At 36.2% G+C, this 20,417-nt stretch overlaps 1 protein-coding gene across 2 annotated transcripts; it reads right to left on the bottom strand.

Moving 5' to 3' along the window:
• Positions 1-7,492: 7,492 nt before the first annotated feature.
• Positions 7,493-18,624, bottom strand: LOC104427412. 2 transcript variants are annotated; one of them, XR_001982460.2, is made up of 12 exons: positions 15,614-18,624; positions 15,256-15,495; positions 14,708-14,837; positions 13,548-13,700; positions 13,154-13,395; positions 12,965-13,034; positions 11,803-12,009; positions 10,336-10,571; positions 9,353-9,431; positions 9,104-9,244; positions 7,839-8,236; positions 7,493-7,730 (listed from the first exon to the last, which is right to left on the bottom strand). XR_001982460.2 is itself a non-coding variant. In XM_010040506.3 (11 exons), exons 1-11 carry the CDS (start codon positions 18,262-18,264, stop codon positions 8,063-8,065), a joined length of 4,323 nt encoding a protein of 1,440 aa, XP_010038808.2. In that variant the 5' UTR covers positions 18,265-18,624; the 3' UTR covers positions 7,493-8,062. The 2 variants fall into 2 exon arrangements, 1 of the variants encoding a protein (XP_010038808.2); XM_010040506.3 differs by having other exon boundaries at positions 7,493-8,236.
• Between the last annotated feature and the right edge of the window lie 1,793 nt (positions 18,625-20,417).

The following is a 20,417-nucleotide window of genomic DNA, read 5'->3' as shown; positions in this document are numbered from 1 at the left end:
TCACATGTACCAGTTTTGGGTTTTTTAGGGTATTAACCCTATATTTTAAAAGAAATTTCTGACAAAAAAAATATTAAGAAAAATGAATCCTAAAATCTCTAATTTGAAACCCAACACCCATTGATTGAGTACTTGTCTCGTCTCATTCTCACTTCGTCCGAGTCATCTCTCTTTCTCTCATTTATGAACTTGACTCTCAAGCTCAACGCCCATTGACTCACGGCTTCAACTCTCAACTTTCAACATGAGTAAAATCTTTTTACTAATCTAGTACTTGGAAGTTCTTTCTTTCTTTTTTCTTTTTTTTTACTTTGACTTGCTAGAAATTATTGCATTGAGTGTGTGGAACATAATGTACTCGAGAATTAGACCGAACTAGTAGTCAAATTTCCAAGTGGATCCATAGAACTAACGGATGGTTCCCGGTTCCAATTTTCAAAAACTAGTCATTAGTGGGCGATTCCCATTTTCAAGATGTTCATCATCTCCATTTGGCTCTCGGAGCTTCTGTAGAGGGGGGCTTGGGCTTGTTCCAAATGAAGGAACTAGTCGTGAGTGCTTCCATGTCTTTCTAGTACCATTGCGACATCACCTCTCATGTGACATTTTCGAATTAACTTACTCAAGGTATTATCTGCTTTGTTCCGTCCCATTCCAAATCTCATGATTTTAACATTTGGCATACAAGGGGCACTTTCTCAAGAGGTCACTTATCTTAATAGTGCTCTAGCTTAGACTCGCTTAACTTTCAAAAAGATGCCTCCATAAATTAATTTCAATTTTCACATATATATTTCAGAATCGCTCTTCCTTCATTGGGTGCACAATTCGATTTATTCCTGCCCTCTTCACCATTTAGAAATTTACTAGGAGTAGCTCCTTGTTCAGACCCTCTTTAGCTTCGGGAACCAATCTCTCACCAAGGCTAGGCATCCTCTCTCAATTTTTTCCAAGTTGATTCTTTTTTTCTTTTCTATTATTTTCTTTTTGTTTTGTTTTGTGAAGCCGATGGTAAAATTGCTCAAGGAGACTTGATAGAATTCCAAATTTTTTGTTTAACCATCCTATTAATTATTTTACTGGAAAATTAATTGCTCGATTTAAGATTCAGTAATTATGTTTATTGAGAAGGATATGATTATGTTTGTGACACATTGACCGACATAAATTTATCTTATTCAATGTGGTCCTCACAAATAGATCCTTAAAAATTCACGAAAGAGTATTGAACTTCTAATTTTCAGCACTTAATTATGTTATCATCATTTGAAAAAAAAAAACATACATATTTAAACAAAGCTAGTATATTTTACACAAAATAAGTTTTGATAACAAAGAAGTTATGCTTCTTCTTAAAAATTTGTAATGCTCGTGGTTTAATTTAAAATAAACTTGTGTTTTGCCAAAAATATTTTTGGTTGACCAGAATATTTTGTTGGTTAGTGAGCTAGCGAGACTAAACCCTTATTTGAAATAGTCATAATCATTTTAGGCCTTTTTTTGAAATAGATATGAGCACTTCAAGGCCTTTATTTAAAACAAGATTTACTTCCGGATCTTATCTGAGCAGATGATAGCACTTTAGGCCCTAACATGGAATTTTTCCTTTGTGTTATGATCAATGTGAAGTTTCAGCATTTTGATGATTTGGTCTTCATAGCTTTGTGTATTGTTTGTCCTTTTCCTTTTCCTTTTCATTTTCCTTTTCCTTTTCCTTTCAATTTGATATGTTGATGATAAATAGGATCATTTACTATGATTGTACTTATCTGAGAGAGGAAATAATTATAATATGCAGAGAAATATCTCGATTTATTATGTGTGTCTTGGCAATTTAAATAGTGAGCTTCTAATATTTTCTAAACACATGATAGACACACAAGTTTTAAATTGTAATAATAATGACAATTAAAAGAATGGATGGATGGATAAATTAGTAATTAGTAATAATCTACCGTGATAAAGTTAACTAAATGATTAATATCAAAACAACCAAAAATCGGTGTATTTGTGATAAATTAATTCTAAATTATTTTTTTATCACAAAAACATCAACATCCAAAACCTCAAACTTGTACTTTTATGATAAATTTATCATTTGTTAATTCCCGTTAAAATGGATTAATACAATGAAAAATTATAAAGTTATACATTTATGATAAATGGAAGGTAAAACTTCAAATTGACATATTGTCCCCTATCATGTGAGGAGTTAACGAAGGATAAATTTATTATAAATATATCGATTTGAAGTTTGTTGTGATGAATTTATCATAAACATATTGATTTCTGATAAATGAAGGGTAAAATCCAAAATTGACATACTGTCAATTAAAAAAATAAAAGTTGCAATAAGTTTGGTGGTTTGTCATCTATTTTTTTATTTTCAATTTTTGAAAATAATTTTTACGATTTCTCTTTTGTATGTGCAAAAACGATCAAATCATTGTACTTTTTACGTGGTCAAACAAATCGCACATCGCATGCTACTATTGAAGTGAATTGTCTTCTGGCCACAGTGAAAAGTGGTTAATCATTGTGTTTTTTTTTCAGTGGAGATAAGGGAGAGGTGGGCCTTTGGTGATTTGTTTCTTTCTTTTCTTTTTGTTCGGGAAAAAGAAACCCATTGATCTCGACTACTCAGAGGGTCCAATTCCATCAAATTTCTCAACTTTAAGTTAAATTCCAATTCGATCATGACAGTTAAATTAATGTTATTAGCAAAAGGGCACCAACCTTCTGTTTAAAAGTTCATTATCAAAACCTAAATCTTTATCAACATCTTCACTTTTGCATGAAACAACAACGATTTTCTGTTTTACCAAAAAAAAAAACAATGATTTTCTGATGTTGATAATTTTACTAATGGTGATATTTAGACGTGTGATATTTGAAGACTAGAGTGAAAGTACGTTAGTTTTTTTAAATAATAAAAAAATAATTCAAAGTAGATGTGGCATTAAATCGAAAGTTAGGTTTCTTTTTATGAAATTAGGCTTAGCTAGATCGAGTGTTATCATTTGTTTTGTCGTTTTATTTCAGATGCTTGCACTTCTTTTCTTTTCTTTTATGTTTTGTGAAGCCTACGGTAGAATTACACAATTAGTCTTGATATCTTTATTCAAAAATCCATTTTCTAATTTAAACATCCTATTAAATACTTAACTAGAAAATTAATCAGTCGATCTAAGAAATCGATAGGCTATCTCTTGGACAATTTCACCTGCATAAATTCATGTCATTTGAATAAAAAAACATAAATGGGTATCCAAAAACTCACATGGAATAGTTAATTCGATTGAATGTCTATGTATATATAAAAGCATGCCATTCATATAGTAACTTTGAAGTATTTGTGCAGTTACTGTCGTCTCTAACTTAACTAAAAACAGCTCTTCTGATTTCTAATATAATAAACTCGTCTATTTTAGGAATTTTCGTATCTCATGATTATGTGCATGCTCTAGAAACCTGTACCTCAAAAAAGAACATACTTTAAAGATTATAAGATGAATTTTACTGTGTCTTTAATACATCCGGGCTAAAATCTAGTGAAGTGATTTCATCCACATAGACGAGAGAAGTCTAATCTACTAATATGTTCATTGCCAAAAGAAGGGCAAAATAGAGCATGATGAATTGCAAACGATTTGTTCACGAAAATGTGGCAGTAGTCATGTCGATCGATTTCTTGATGAACTTCAAATTTGGAGGTTGATGCAAAATGAGCCAATCCATGATGGCAGAGCAAATGAGAATAGCGAAACAGAGATCATCACTGTGGCATTACTAGTGGACATGCTCATTCACCTAGAGAATGTACCAAGAAATAGTCATCTTACCAAAACATCCGAAGCAAAAAAAGAGAGAAGAATTTCCATCGAGGCAAGGTTCGACGACACTGAAGAAAGGACAACGCATGCTAGAGAATCCTGTAAGACAAACGACTTTCGATTAAAAATAAGAAAAGTAGATCACGAAGGTGATGATGCATACAAATTATCAATGGATGCCCCGAAACGGGATTGCTAAACTACAAAACCAGGTCTTCTTGCTTAAACAATAACTTTTCGTTTTTTCTTTTCTTTCTTTTTTAAATAATAACTTTTGTTTTTTCTTTTCACTGGTGACCATCTCATAGCAAGGCTGCAAAGGCCCTAGGTGAGAGTCTTTGTCGCCTTGCTCACAATTGATGAGGCCATTGAGGCCTCAATGGCCATAGGTGAGGTAGCCCTAGGAGGTAGTCCAAATTTGGCAAGGGCCTAGGTTGGCGCAGCACCCTTTCCTGACCAAAATGAAGGGAAAAAAAAAAGAAACAAAAAAGAAATAAAATAATTCAAAATTCAATTTTTAAAAAAATTATAAAAAATCATTTATGCTAATGCCAATCATGTCATATAGTATGGCCGACATCCACAATAATAACTTCCGATCAAAATTAAGCAAAATGGTCTCAATTAGTAAAATGTGAAAATATTTAAAACCCAATTGGTCAAATTGAAATTTTTTTAACTAAATTGACGTAAATACAATATTAAAAAATAATTGAGTGATCTGATCATACCAAATCAAATAATAAATAGTTATAAATTATTGTGGGGCTTATTTTTTTAAGAATATGTGGCTTACAACAAGTTGTTATTCTTATTTTGGTAAACCATAGTAAAGTTATAAAAATAATGGAAAGTGATCATTTTGGTGATTTGTCATCTATTTTTTTTCCGTTCTTTTAATATAATTTTTATGATTTCTATTTTGAATTACACCAAGACAACAAGGACGTTAAACTTATTTTCTTTATATTAACCAATCATTTAATTGGCGTGGCATTTTCCTAATTCTAATATTGAAATGAATGGGTTAAGAATAATGAAAGGGTTATATGGTCTCTTCGGTGATTTTTCCATGATTTTAGATTTTTGTGTTCTACTCCCATACTTCATTCTATCGCTATTCCTGCTATTTATCTAACCAGATACAATTATTTGAAAAAACATTTTAAAATTTTCTTACATAAAAATAACTATAATTACAAAGAGATTGTCTGTCTTCTCGAATATTTGCTAACATGTTTGCTTTAAACCTCACACTTTATTAAATTTATTTTAATGTCACTTTTTATCAAATTAAAATATTTAAATGTGCAAAAAGTAGCAAATCTCTATGTATAAATTCGCGTTCCGGTTACTATGAAGCATTGGCCTTTTGATGATGTGGTATTCATAGCATTGTAGATTGTTTTTCCTTTTCCTTATTTTCTTTTTCAACTTGACACGTAGGTGATAAATAGTTTCATTTGCTGATACTTAAGTGAGGAAGGATCTAATTATAATATGTAGAGAAATATTTCAAATCTTTACGTGTATTTTGGCAATTTAAATAGTGAGCTTCAATTTTTTCTAAATACACAATAGACACACAAAATTGTAATAATAATAATGATAATTAGATAGATGGATGGACAAATAAGTCAATAATCTACCATGATAAAGTCAACTAAAAATTAGAAGTCACAATAAGTTTGGAGATTTGTCTGCTCTATTTTTTTTTTTTTTTTTTTTTTTTGCAATATTTGAAATAATTTTCACCTTTTCTCTGTTGTATATGCCACAACAATGCCAAAACGATCAATTTATTGGAAGACAATCCGTACACGCATGGTACTATAAAAGTGAATTGTCTGCTGGCTACAGTGAAAAGTGATTAATCATTGTCCCCATTTTTAGTGGAGATAAGTAGTAGGTGACTTGTTTCTTTCTTTTCTTTTTCTTTTGGAAAAAGAAACCCATTGACCTTGACCAGCCAGAGGGTCTAATTTCCTAAAAGATTCCCACTTCAAATTTAATTTCAATTTGATCATGATTTTTGTTTTATTTGAAAAAGATTGCTGATGCCTCCGTTAATTCTCTATCCAAAAATCTCTAATGATTTTTTTCTTTTTCGAAGATTCCCACTTCAAATTTAATTTCAATTTGATCATGATTTTTGTTTTGTTTGAAAAAGATTACTGATGCCTCCGTTAATCCTCTATCAAAAAATCTCTATTGATTTTTTCTTTCAAAATTATTAACATTAAACCGACTTAAAGGTTCTGCATCAAAACTTGCGTGTTCATCACCACCTTCACCCAAAGAGAGTGCTATCATTTTTTTGTTGTCAGTGTACCCCAGGTCCTAGGTCCTTACGCTCCTTTTCTTTCCTTTTTCTATTTTGCGAAGCCTATGAAAAAAATGCACAATTAATCTTGATATTCATATTAATCCAATTTCTTATTTAATCATCCTATGAAATACTTTATTAAATAATCAATCACTCGATTTAGATAAATTGGTAATTAAATATTCTATGATGGATGGACTATTTCTCAGACAAATTGCCTTGCGTAAATTCTTGTCATTCGATTGAAAAATCACAAATGGGCCTCCAAAAACTCACATGAGATGTTGAGTCATTAAATAGTCAATTGGATTGAATATCTATAAATAAGGTTGCCATCCATATATTAAATTAAATGTATTTATGCAGTTGCTATCATAAGGAAAAATACCTCCTCCAACTTCTAATATAGTAAATGATTAATATCACGAAAAATCTCAAACTAGAACCAAATACTTTTATCATAAATTTCAAACCGAAATGACAAATTTACCTAAATGATCACAAAATTTTAAACACTTACGTTTGTGATAAAATTACCCCATATAAATTTTTTACCACTAAAAACCTAAACCGGTACATTTGTGATAAATATAATGTTTGTTAAATTGGATTAATATCGTAAAAAAACCCCACAAAATTGCTATAATTGTAACAAATAAAGAATAAAATCCCAAATTAATACATCAATCAACCATCATATATCATCTAACTTAATAATTTGATAGTAAAATTTAACAAAATTAACAAACAATAAATTTATAAAAAAAAAATGTACCAATTTAGAGTTTTTGATATTTAAAAATTTAATTTAGGATAACTTTATCACAAACGTATCAATTTTGAAATCTTTCGTGATATTAACCTTATAATAGACAAGTCTATTTTAGAGAGTTTCATCCCTCGTGATTACAGGCCCGCTTTAGAGAACTATATTTTCAAAAAGAATATACAAGCTAGGTCATTTCATCTAGATAGATGAAAAAAAGTCCAATTTACTAATCCCTTTGTCGCCAAAAGAAGGGAAAACAGAGCATAATGATCTGCGAATGTCGATTTCTTGATAAACTTCGAATTTGGAAGTGAGCGGATCAATGATGGCAGAGCAAATGAGAATAGCGAAACAGAGACCATCGCCAACGTGTTTACTAGCAGAAATGCTCATTCACCAAGAGGTTGTACTGAGCAATAATCCTCTTATCGAAACATCAGAACCAAGTCCGTGTAAATGCCAATGACACTATAGACAAAGAAGGCCGTTTATCGAAACCGCAAGAAAGGGGAGACGAATTTCATCGAGGCTAACTTCGAAGACACTGAAGAAAGGAACAATGCATACTGGAGAATCCGGTAAGACAGACGACTTTTCAATTATAAATAAGAAAAGCAGGTCATGAAGGTGAAGATGCGTACAAATAATCAATAGATGCCCCCGACACGGGACTCCTAAACTACAAAACCAGGTCTTCTTGCCCAAACAAGAAGATGATGCAGGTTGGAAGCCAAAAAATTACCAGACCCTGCATTAGCTTGGCCATCCAAGCAAATATGACAACTGCAGAGTACTTCCGTTCCTGCATCAACCTTTTGATTATATAAGGAAAAGAATCAAGATAGGACATGTATATTTTGCTGGGGCATAAGACAAGTGGCTAGTTTCGGGCTTTCAGTGCCCCGTGTACCTTCTGGTGGACATCTCTCACATCTGCAGAGACGACAGGCAATCTTAGACTGGCAAGTTCCATCTCTGCTATAAATTTATCTCTAGTCATAGCTCAATCGTTTCCAGACCCAACCACCTCCACCATCTCCCCAACAACCATTGGTGGAACTTCGAGTGTGATTACTCTTGCTGGCTGCTCTCAAGGATATCCTGCCCAGTTTCCAAAGCAACGGTAAATGCTTCTTACCATCGGGGGCGTGAATAACCATGTGTCCTCCAATTCTCCTGCCAATTCCGCCTGCTGGAGCCTCTCTCAAAGGGAGAGCTTTGGAAATGTGAGGGGCTCCTGTAATCCCCGTATACGCTGCTCTCTTTGTGGGCTTTTCTTATATCCTCTTCCAGATCATATTCTGTTCGCTATAAAAATGAAAAGAAAATATTGTAAGTTACAAAAAATGTTCAGATATGCCGTTAAATGCCTGATGATGTCCCCGGATTGGAGGACTTTAACAAAGTACTGTTCAAGATTAGAAACCATGTAGCACGACATTCAAATACCATAAAACTGAATTTGGCCTTATCAATCGGAATAAAACTGCTATACTTACAGTGTCATTTCAAAAAGTAACAACAGTTGGACATTTACTAAAATAAAGCTTAATTTAGACTACTTTATTGTAAAGCCACAGTACTTATGCAGTGTTTCTCCCAAGATATAATAAGTTGCACAATTACTAAAATAGCTCATTAGAAACGGGCCACATTAAAAAGACTAAAATTAACTGATTTTGTAACAGAAGAATGAATTAATTTCAAAATCAGTTAAACCCTCCATAAACTGCAGCATTGGAAATCTCTTGTTGGATTTTCCCTTCAGCAAAAGGTCAATCACTCATTCAGCAAAAAAGGTTGTCATTTCAAAACGATCTCATACGGATCAGGGATCCATGTTTGCAAGTTGATCATACCAAATGAAGACATACAGGTCGATCCCTGATCAGTCTGATATAGGCATCTAATTGTTTGCTCAAATACAAACCATTCTCTTCTCCTTTTTCAAGTACTCTGGTCAGGGTATAAAGGGAAACTCAAAAGGTTAAACGAAAAATTCTCACTATAGGCAACAGAGCCAGTGCGGTTTCCACCACGAAACGACATTAACGCATGGAATAAGCACCTAGCTAATGTAAATGCAAAAGACTTCAATCACTTTAACACTGCTAACAGAATGCTGATCATCCACATGCTTTCCAGTTAGACTCCTCAAAATAGGTGAAAACAAACCTTTGAGGGGTCTGATAGTACTGCATATGCTTCTCCAATTATTTTAAAAAGACGATCTGCACTATCATGAACCTCTGTTGCAATTTCTTTCCAGAGCAGCCCCTCATTGCCACTCTCACTTCTTGCCAAAAACTGACCAGCCTAGATTGAAATAAGGAAAAGAATAGACATAAAACTCTGCCAGTAAGGTCTCAACATTAGAGGAAAGAAATGTAGTCATATATTGAATTGGCATTATGAACTAAAAACCTTGTCTGGATGATGCCTTAGGGCTGCTTTATGATATGCTTTCTTGATATCAGCTGCTGTTTCGGATTGTTTGACTCCCCTGCCGAATGATTTGGAGACAGTTTAAAAGCCATATAAAGGCTTTTCACAGGTAGCATTAATGTTTATCAATCACAACTTAAATAAAGCAGCACCAAAATTCACAATTCTCATCATCAAAGCACAATACAAGGCAGCACTAAAATAAGTGAGAAAAGAATAATTGGCAAGTAAAATATAACATGATCTTTGCGTCAACTCCAACTGATTGAGATCACATTTATTGATACTGCAGTCTTACTCAGTCAAGCCCAAAATTATTAGCTTTTGAGTAGTGGGAGCTCTTGCTCATTTTCCAAAACTTGGGAATAGGTCAACTCCAAAAAACTCTTGCCCCATTGAATTTCTCCCAAACTGTACAACTAAGTCAAAAGTAGATATTTTCAATTTAATTTGCCCCCACAAATTGATAAAAACAATTCAATACCTGAAAACTTAGTGGTTGTAGACAAACAAAACCTATATAATATAAAACCTTATTGTAGTTTTAGGTGTTGGATCAATGTACTAATTATTAAACTACTAACTGATCAATTTTTTGCCCACAGTGATAAATGTCTATATCCATTGCTGTCTAAACAGTATATCTACATACTGTGGCGCAGCCTTGAATAGGCTTTCACACTCCAACTCCATGCCATCGAACTTTTCAAACTTCAAGATTACACAAAGCACAATTCTTTAAATGGTGATTATGGATTGACCTTAAGAGAGCTTTGGGCATTGGGTTGTCAGCAAAGTTGGCTGATGTCTAAAAAATTCGTGCATGTTAAAAAAAGAAAAAAAAAAAATTCCACGCAGTTCATGCGATGCAAACCATCTATGAGAGAGTGAAAAGTATATTGTCTTCAAACAATGTGGCAAAGCAGTACAAATTCCACTATCTGAGTGCATGAAACACTTACAAAATGAGGTAAACATCCAATGGCGTTCCTTTCTTTGCTTCCTCTTCTATTAAGGACCAGCGTTTCTTAGCTTTCCTCAATTCATTGTTTCTGCTATCAGGCTCCGCCACTGTGCCAGAAGCTTTAGTCTTTTGATAAGATTGATTTTCAACAATGGATATAAACCTCTGGACATCACTAGCTGCTTGTTTATAGTCTCTGATCAATTCATGTAAGGTTGCTCTTCTAGAAACTGCCTGCAGAAGTATTGACCAGTTAGGTACAGTTGTACTGAACATCTAGGGAAAGGTTAGAGCTAACTGCTGGAAGAACTCTCCTGTGTGGGAACAAAATATAGAGCACAAGTAAGAATATTCAAAACTAAAACATGGCTACAGTTACATATCCATATCAATCAGACAACTTTGGAAATATTACAGGCTTTTGTTATTAAGTCCTCCTGTGTCGTAGTTTATCAAGTTAAGTAGTTCATAATCTGAATTAACATGAAGAGACAATTGAGGCTTGTCTTAATCATTTGGTGAATTTACGTGGCCAAACCTAATTGAGATGTTCGGAGGTGGTTTTCACAATTTAAGATTCATTGGAAGTGGATGTTATGAGACCTTGTATACTGGAGGTCCTGAAGTGCAAGGTCCTGCTTTTGGGTCGAAGCCTTTTAAAAGATAGCTTGTCTATATTAAAGCACGTCACGACCCCAAAAAAATGTGAATCTGACCAGAACCACATCCACAGGATTTAAACATCTGGTTATCTTGTTCTCCAAAAAAGCAGGTCAGCGATTTCTATAAGCAGAAATGAAGATGATTTCTCCTTGTGTACTTTAATTGACAAAGCCAGAACATAAAAGTATAAGGAAAAAAAAGGAAGCAAAACCTAACCTATAATGACAATGAAGGCCAGCAAAACAGAAGCCTAACCTAGTGGCTTATGATCACACAAGTTCAACATTAAATAGTGACTGCACCCATATCTGTGTCTAGTTTCTTGCTGAAACAAGTGCCTCAGCATAGAGTGGTGACTCCAAGTATTGAGCATCAGATGCACAAAAGTCAGTCTTGATATGTGGACTCAAGTGAATCCAGTGATCACATGAAATGACAGACAAATCAAAGACAGAATGCCTTGCTCAAATATAAAGATGATTTACATCAGCAAGAAACTTTTACTTCGCATATATGAGTAAATCAGCCAGCTAACACCTAGTTATAGTTGACAGGCATTTCTGTTGGCACTGTGAAATGTAAAGAACTTTCAAATACAAAATGTGTAATTTGCCACAGGAAATCAGAATGCAGGTACAGCCACAAAAGATAATCAGATGAGCAACCAAGTGCAACTAGCAACAATCAGCCTTGTTTATTAAACAGCAGAGTCTCCCAAGATCCATTGTCACCTAAAAGGACGGATTGCAGATGATATAGATCTATGCTACAGTATAGCTAAACATGCAAGTTTGAAAGAAACCTTTGCATAATGTCCATCGAGAGCAATGGCTAGACTGCAATCTGCAATGGCATCAGCAATTTGGCCCATAGCTTGATGTGCGGCAGCTCGGTTACAAAAGCAGATTGCTGCAAAAGGTCGTGATTCAATATTGCTTGACAGAGCAATAGAGTAATGCTCTATTGCCTCGGCATAACTTCTTGATCGAAAGGCTTCGTTTCCTGCATTCTATGGGGGAATATAGAAAAGGTATTTTAGCTATGAAACAAAAACTCCCACATATTCTAAGCATTTTACTTCACTGGCCAGAATCTGGAGTCATGATTGAATTTCTTATGACATTTTGCATCTAGTCTAGTTTAGAAGCTAAGGTGCCAACTTGGGCATATTTTCAGATGAACATACATGCTACCAGGATGAGATACAATTACATTTTTTAGAAACTATGTTGTAACCTATCCCTCAACTTTGTAATGACTTGGTTAAATGAAAAGCTTCTTAGAAAGCTCAATCTCTCAACTGAATGAAGAGCTTCTCAAAAAGTTAATGAAACAAAGCTAAAAGGGAAATTCCCAACGAATCTTCACCAAAGATAAGGAGGATGAGGGGAGGGGAGGGGAGGGGAGGGGAGGACATGTCAAAGGGGTTCAACCCCATTCATATGTCTTTAACAGGTCTTTTCTGACTATAGATTTTCTGGAAACATAATTGATAATGTAGAAGGTAATGCTATCATCTTACTTACACATCTCATCACAAACTAAATCTTTTAAGATAACTATGTTTAATAATAGCATAAAATAAAACTTGACACTGAACTGAAAACTGAATTTTATGCAACCGGGTTAATCATAGAAGCGCAACATACTTTTGCAATTTTCATGAGAAAAAGTCTTCAAAATTGAAAAATGAATATGAAAAAGTTATCGTTTTTTCTTTTTAGTGAAAATGAAAGAAGTTATTATCTATTTACCAAATGCACCCCTTGTATCTGATTCCTAAGAAAGTGATGCTAATTTTATGCTTGAAGAAGGATGCTGCATCAATTTACATGATTAATGTTGTGTGTAAATGCATGTTGGAGGACCACAAACCACTTGGACTACCTTAAACCAAAGTCCCACAATCAAGTCCAAAAATGAAAATCAACAATCCGAAAAGAAATAAACCTTTTCATGCATACCTTGCACTTTAGCAGCCTACGAATTGTGGAAGATAGTGAAGCCGATGATTTCAGAATCTTATCCTGGTTCCTATGAATAAAAGAAAATACAATGAACCTGCTAAGTTGTGCCTAGAACAGCCAGCATAGAGCACCTTAACCTATATAAGTCTAAAAAGAACGAAAAAAACAAGACAAGCAATGCATTACCTGTCACCATAACATTCAGTTTGCTCAATCTTCTCAAGTAACTCAAGAGCCTCCTCAAGCCTTCCCAGGCAAAAGTAAGACTTAGCCATCATGAAAAACCTCCAAAGCCTAACAGCTGAGTTTCCTCCACAGTCAGAATCAACCATCTCTGACAAAAGGTTCCCACCTAATGCACTGAAGTTCTTTTCAGCAAACTTTAAAGACTGCTCACACAACTTCACAACATCATCATACTTCCGAAGCTGCATTTTTAACCAAAAATAAAGTCATTAGTTAGCCAGAAACTTCTTTCATGCTTTAAATACCTAGGCAGATGGTTCAAGATCTTAGCTAGCTTGAAGAAATCAGGACTACAAGAAAATACAGTAGGTGAAGTCATTAAGACAGTACATACCATATGCAATGCTTCTGCTTTCATTTCCAGCAGTTTCTCTGAGAATTTACTGATTGATAATGCCTCTGAAAGCATTTCTAGAGCTCTTTCTGCTGCATCAGATGTCTTCTCTTCCAAACTTTTAGTAGAATGACTTATACATTCAGCCACTTTCTGCTAGCAAGAATACCATCAAAGTGAGCTCCTAAATGATAAGACCCAGGAAACCATGCAAAGCAAACAAAGCACTATCATCCCTTAACAGTGCACATGCGAAGAGAGAGATAGAGAGAGTAATTTGAGCTTAAAAATATCACATAATTCTCCAATTAAACAGAAACTCAAGGATTGAATGTTCCATGTCCTTAGACCAATTCTCTCCATTAGAAAGATGGCAACACGTGGGCTTTCATTCTTTGAAGCACACTGCATAGAATGACTCCACCTCATGGTCTCCACCAACGGCTACAACATATCGTTTTCAGATATCATTTACAAGTTCTATTAGACCAATACAAAACTTCAAACTGAAAGTTATTGTCCTCGACCTAATCAATCTCACAGAACAACACTTCCATGTATCTCATTACTACCCACAATTCTCATATTGATTAAAACCAAGCATCAAGAAGACAAACCATTAAAAAAACAAAAAAAGGACTCATCCTCCTTCAATAGTCCAAACAATATTCCAATCACTGCAAGTGGCAACGAGCATATATTGAATGCCAAAAGGATGAGAAAACCTCAAAAAGAGACTTCAGAAATAAATCTCAACCACATACAAGAATCTCAAAGCCTTCAATCGCCACCCCCAGCTCATACCTGGGTATGAGCTGCAACTGTTCAATCATATATAACAAAAATAGTCCATGTGATATTTCAAAGTGTGACACTAAACAAGGTCAGTTGAGGGTGGACGATGCCTTAAAGAAGGACGTGCATGGAGAAACACAATGCAAGGCCCAACTCATTAGTTGCTATACAATTTTGAGGCATAGTCTATTATTATGTCCTCCTAACTAACATGTCACGACACACATGGAAAATAAAATCACAAATTAGCAGAAGATCACTGACATTCAATCGCCAGAAAACAAATACTGATGAGCCAAAGTATTGATAACTATGAAAGACTAGAAATGGAAAAACCCACACAAGAAGATGTAGGCAAGCATCACCTGCGCCTTCTGTAGGCCATCCGCAGCTTCTATCACAAGCCTTCGATCCAAACATATGTCAGCCCCGGTTGCCAAGCACTTATTAAAATAGTTCAAGGCATTTTCTACTTCCCCTAGAATCAGATGACAGCTGCAAGGATGTAAAAAGATATTTCTCTCAGATCTCCAGCAATTAAAGAAACAATATATGCGAGTACAATTTCATGTAGACAGGTGATGACAAATGAGACTGCTTGCAAACAAGACATTTGGTAATTAATTAGTCTATCCACGCATCTCTTGCTTTTATTTCTATTTAAATGTCAACTAATACGGAAGAAAAACGAAAAAAGTATAGATACAGTTTTTCCCTTCCAGCCTATTCTGCAGAGAAATTATTGCCACAAGGGAAACCAATAACGGTGTTAACTCAGAAAAGCAAAACAAGATAAGAACCTACTTAATTCAAAGATAGTTAAATTAATATACAAGAATATCTATAGCTACTTAAGAGCCAGCAAGAATCAATCATATTCTAATTCCAAAGAGTATCTATGAATAAGCCTTACTTTGCAGCTCTTATTTGAACTTTGAGGAAGTTAGGATCTATTGTAGCAGCAGCGATGCAATCTCCAATAGCTTCCCTAATTCTTCCAAGAGACATCCGAGTAGCTGCACGGTTGCTGTAGCACAATAAAAGAGGCTTAAGGCAGCATCCTGATTCTTCACCAGAAGGAACTGAGTTTACACCTTTCGTGTAATACTCTTCTGCTCTGGAAAATTTCCCATTTTTATAAGCTTGATTTCCCCTGTTACACAAAATAAATAACCCTGTCAATGGACATCCTTCACCACAGTAACTTACACGAATAATCCAGCATATCAGAGAACCATTTTAAGTGTAAGACCACATAAGATCAAAGGTACCTGATTCGCCACTTTTCACAGGCTTCTTGGATAACATTCTCGTTTGAATTCGATACGTTCTGCTCTTTCTCTGGAAATTGTCTATGTCCTCCTTCCTGCCCTTGCTTTGTGTCTGAAGGGAAAGAAGTACCAGAAGAGTTTGGAAGCTGAAAAGAGAAGGATCCATCCCCGGCACCTGGACATGGAGGTATAACAAAAGGACAATTCTCACTTTTTGCTCCACTTTTCTTTTTGTGCAGCCGCTTTTTGCCCAGTAAACCAGTCTGAGCAGAGGATGATGAAGAGAAGGCAAAATTTTTATGATCTACTTCATCCAGATTAGAAGCAAACACAGACTGCTTCATATAATCAGTAGCCTGATTCTCAGCTTTTAAGAAAACACTTCCATCTTCTGCTGAAGCAACAGCAGCTCCAAAGGTGCTACAGGGATGATCAGTGCTGGACTTGAAGTGAGTAGCTTCAGCTCCTGAAACAGTCTCACCAGACTTCGTATTACCTTCATCACTCACCAATCTTTCCATTGAACTACCCATATGTCCATCGGTAGTGGGCATTGTTGAGCTTGATCCCAATGCTGCATTTTCTTTACTGAAGGCAACAGACTCATCCACTGTCACCGAAGAACTCTGCCTGGAACACTGCTCATTTGCTACAGCTTCTTGATAAGGGGAAAAATCCATGGGCGAATAGCAATCAGAAGCTTGCGTCATTTCTTGGTAATTGCTTTCAGCCAGCCCATGATGCTCTTCAGTAGTTAGGTTTCCTTTAGAAGGTTGCCTCGATTTTGCATTCTTCTTATACTTTTTATACTTTGTTGATCTACTCTTTTCATTGAATTCAATTTTCAAATCTTCACACAAATTTGCTTTGAAGGATGAAGGATCCCACTCAGGAACCCTAAAATCTCCATTAGATGCCCCTGAACCATCCAAAGTGTTCATGAAGCTAAACCTTTCTTTATCGTCTAAAGTCTCCGGAAGGGCATTATCATTCACCGGATTAGCGGAGCACTGAGCCATATCAGAACTCTCAATAGTACTGGCTTGAAATATATATGGCTTGTGGCTAGAAATTCCAGTAGACTCACTGGCAATATTTGTATTTTTTTTAAATATGAACTGAGCCTCTTCAAACTTCGTGAAACTACTCCCACTCTCTGCAGGATCAGAAAACCCATGAAAATTTGGATTTTTGGTCTGACCCATGAGAGTTGCCAAATTGCCATGGAAAGAGTTAGAAACACATGGACCACTTCTGAAAACAAATGCAGCTTCAGAATCAGTGCTATTATTCCCATTGTTAGCGCCACCTATATGTCGTCCATCATCAATGCTTAAATTCTGCATACTTTGCTGGAGATCTGATGTACTACTGCCACCAGCTGCACCAGCACCACAAGTAGATGACGACTGGTTATTATCCATGTTATTGGAGCCCAAGTTGACAATTTGTTCATCTGGATCACTGCTCCTATTTCCTAAATCGTCACTATTAATTTTCATCTCTGCACTGCTACTCTTTTCCTGTCTTTTACATTCACTAGAAATTTTTTCAGTATTACCTTTGAATACAAAGAAGCCATTCCCATGACCCTCATTGGATAGAGCTTCAGTGGGTTCCATCCTCTGGGGCTCTACTTCAGTCCCTAATTCAAAACGACCATTATCATTGAGTCCCAGATTTTCAAGATATTCCCTGGATTCGTTTGTTTTGGTATTCAGGTTCAATCCCAGACCAAACCAACTGGAGCCAAAAACAAAGCCTGGGTCCCCATTTTCCCTAAGCTCAGGCTCTTTCCTCGCGTTTCCCTTCTCCAACCTCGGCAATGATGTTGACTGGCCAGGATCAGTGCCAAACACAAAAAATGCATTATCATCACTCCTGGAGGCTTTTCCATCAGCACAATTAGCTTGTCTTACATTGTCAGAGGATTGTTCCCTTTCAGAAACTGATTCACGGTCGCATTCATTATCAACAGAAGAAAATCCTGCATTTCCAGACAACAGCGCAGAATCTGCTCTCCCTTCGGCTCCATTTCCAGAAACCGACTTTCGAGTGTCTCTGCCAGAATTTCCATTTTCCCACCCCAAGTTCGGTTCCAAATCTCTCTGCTGGGCACCAAACACAAAGCCCGCGCTCTCAAACTTCCTACCGCCCTTCGCATCATTATCATCTAAAGCCGGTTCACCAACATATTCAGTGGTGCCATTCGCTGAAAAGTTCACATCGAGCGGGGAGTTTCTCCGAAGAGCACCAAATACAAAACCAACATCCTCGAAGGAGCACTTACCCGCCTGCCCCGTCGCATCATCCCCATTTCTAAACCCAGCACTCTCCGAACACGTATCCTCAACGCTCCCGTACTTCACTCGGCACTCGACATCAGACTCCGCACGAAACGGATTACGAACGGAACCAACCTCATCCCCCGACACGGCCGCCGGCCTCCCCTCCGAGCGCCTCCTCACCTTCACGAGCCTCGGCCTCTGCCGCCCCGGCCCTCTCCGCGGCCCGAATCCCCCGCCGCCTCCGAAGCTCACAGGACCCTCCGCCACCGCCGCAGCCGCCGCGGGCAGGCCGGACGGCGGGCGCTCGGGCTGAGGGTTCGGCACTGACCGGAGGTCAATCGCCGGCGGCGGCGGCGGCGGCATGACCGATTGCTGCGGCGGGGGGGCGGGGGCTGGGATCGCGATCGAGCAAACGACTGAGGAGCGCCAAACGGTAGAGGGAAAATGTCTCGGGACTTCGGTCGCCGATCCTCCTCCTTCTCCTTCTTCTTCTTCTTCTTCTGGTAGGGCACGGATTGGCTTCGTTACGAAGCAAGGGAGAAAGCGAAAGAGAGAGAGAAAGAGAGAGTGACAACTGACAAAGACGGAACAGGCCAAGAAAGAAAGAGAGAGAGAGAGAGAGAGAGAGGGTTTTTATATGGTTCTTGGCGCTCCTCTCTGCTCGTCAAGCCTCGGCGGAGGAGGAGGAGGAGGAGTCTTGTTTGAATTGAATTTTCGGTGCTCTTTGCGCGTGCCCCCCCGCAACGGCGATCTGGAAATTATTTCCTCTCCGATATCTTTCACTCGGCTGTAGTACTAAAGATAAATCCCCTGATAAATGCCTGTATACTTATCTGAATAAATAGAAATGCATCTTTGCATCGAATGCGCTCTTCACAAAAATTTACATCGCGGAAATAATAAGCTCCGAGAGGGAGAATAATCCTAACAATATTTGAGTTATGGTCTAATATGTAATCTTGCCTTTCGATTTTTCTATTCGTTCGACGTGGTCCTTCAACTATTCTCAAGTATTCAAAGTAGTCTCTCAGCATATGTTCGATTTACTCAGATCTAATCCATCGACTTTCCAACAAGGTCAAATCAATAGTTTAGTATATATTCACAAGTCTTCGTAATTATGTTGTTACCCATATTTTAGAACGTCTTTACATTACAATCATTGTTCCAAAAGGTTAATATCATGAAAAATCCTAAACTTCTATATCTATAACAAATTTACCTTATTAGTATATTTATGACAAATTTATCTTTTATTAGTTTTCTTTAAATTTTATCACAAATTATTGAGTTGCATGATATGTAACAGCTTAATGGATATACCAAATTGAAGTTTTACCCTCCGTTTATCACAAATGTATTAGTTTATGATTTTTCATGATATTAATCCAATTTAACAAGAACTATAAAATGTTTTGTGGTCAAAAATTAGTTTGGATAAATTTAACACAAAAACGTTTAAATTTTAGGTTTTTTGTGGTATTAATCATTTTCTAAATCAATAAAATAATATACTATCTTTTATTATCTTTTTATGTTTTGTGTCTTAAAATGACTAGATAGTTTCATTTAAGTAAATTTTAGCTTATGATCTCTACAATTTCATTTTAGGCCTTATTTGTTTCGCAAAAACATTTTCCTCATTTTTCTCGCTATTTGGTTGGTTTGAGAAAATGAGTCAAAAGAAGATGTTTCCTACTAGAATTTAAATTCAGAGAAATGATTTCCTTTTAAAAAAAAATCGAATATCACCTTCCAAAATATGGCTAGATAACGACCCTTAGACTAGAAACTCTATGCTTAGGTACAAAAATCCCAAATGCTCGTTCTTGCAAGGTGGGGTACTCAACATCTTGGCTCATGTCCATTTAGGCTACACTCAATATGACATCCTCAATTTTCAGTTCTATTTTCAATTGAATGAATTGGACTTTTCATTAACACACCTATAATTCTATTTTCTGAGCTAATCACTCATAAGATAACTAGTCTATCTGGTAAACCATGCTAGTTTGCAATAGATTTAAAAATTCGACCAGAAATCGATTGCTCGACCATGCTAGTTTGCAAGGGTTATTACGACATAGTTAAAAATCGATTAGAAACTAGAGATATGTCAACTTTACTGAGCCATGTGATTAAGTGTGGGTGATTCCACCTAATTGCAAAATTCTCGTTGATCGACATTAGACCAATTTTTATGTCGTTTTGATACTGTGTGTTCGTATTTGAAATCTTGAGATCTTCACGACAACCGAAATTTTTGGCGAAAATTCAAAGTAGGGTTGTTTTTTATCGGAAAAATCATAGGGTTGTTTTTTATCGCATTTTTATGATTCAAGTTGGTTCAATTGGTGAGGAAAAATGTGAATTGACGTATGGGCACCTTAGTGGTATTTTATGGGGACCAATGTAGATCCAATTGAAGGAAAATTGAAGTGGATTCGGGAGAATCTGTGTCAAATTCGTAGGCCATGGTCACCACAACATTTGGACCACTTCATTAGCTTGCTAGG

This window comes from Eucalyptus grandis, chromosome 11, assembly GCF_016545825.1.
Source record: "Eucalyptus grandis isolate ANBG69807.140 chromosome 11, ASM1654582v1, whole genome shotgun sequence".
In the NCBI taxonomy this organism is placed as follows: domain Eukaryota; kingdom Viridiplantae; phylum Streptophyta; class Magnoliopsida; order Myrtales; family Myrtaceae; genus Eucalyptus; species Eucalyptus grandis.
Note: the sequence above shows the minus strand (reverse complement) of the source record. Positions and strands in the feature narration are given on the sequence as shown.

Bases quoted from the DNA above. Each gene is read 5' to 3' on its own strand.
- LOC104427412 (XM_010040506.3), bottom strand. From the start codon at position 18,264: ATGCCGCCGCCGCCGCCGCCGGCGATTGACCTCCGGTCAGTGCCGAAC. The intron at 13,396-13,547 runs GTATGTACTGTC...TTAAAAATGCAG, and splicing joins AAGCAGAAGCATTGCATATG to CTTCGGAAGTATGATGATGT. The intron at 10,572-11,802 runs GTTTCTTTCAAA...ATACTTCTGCAG, and splicing joins TCGATGGACATTATGCAAAG to GCAGTTTCTAGAAGAGCAAC.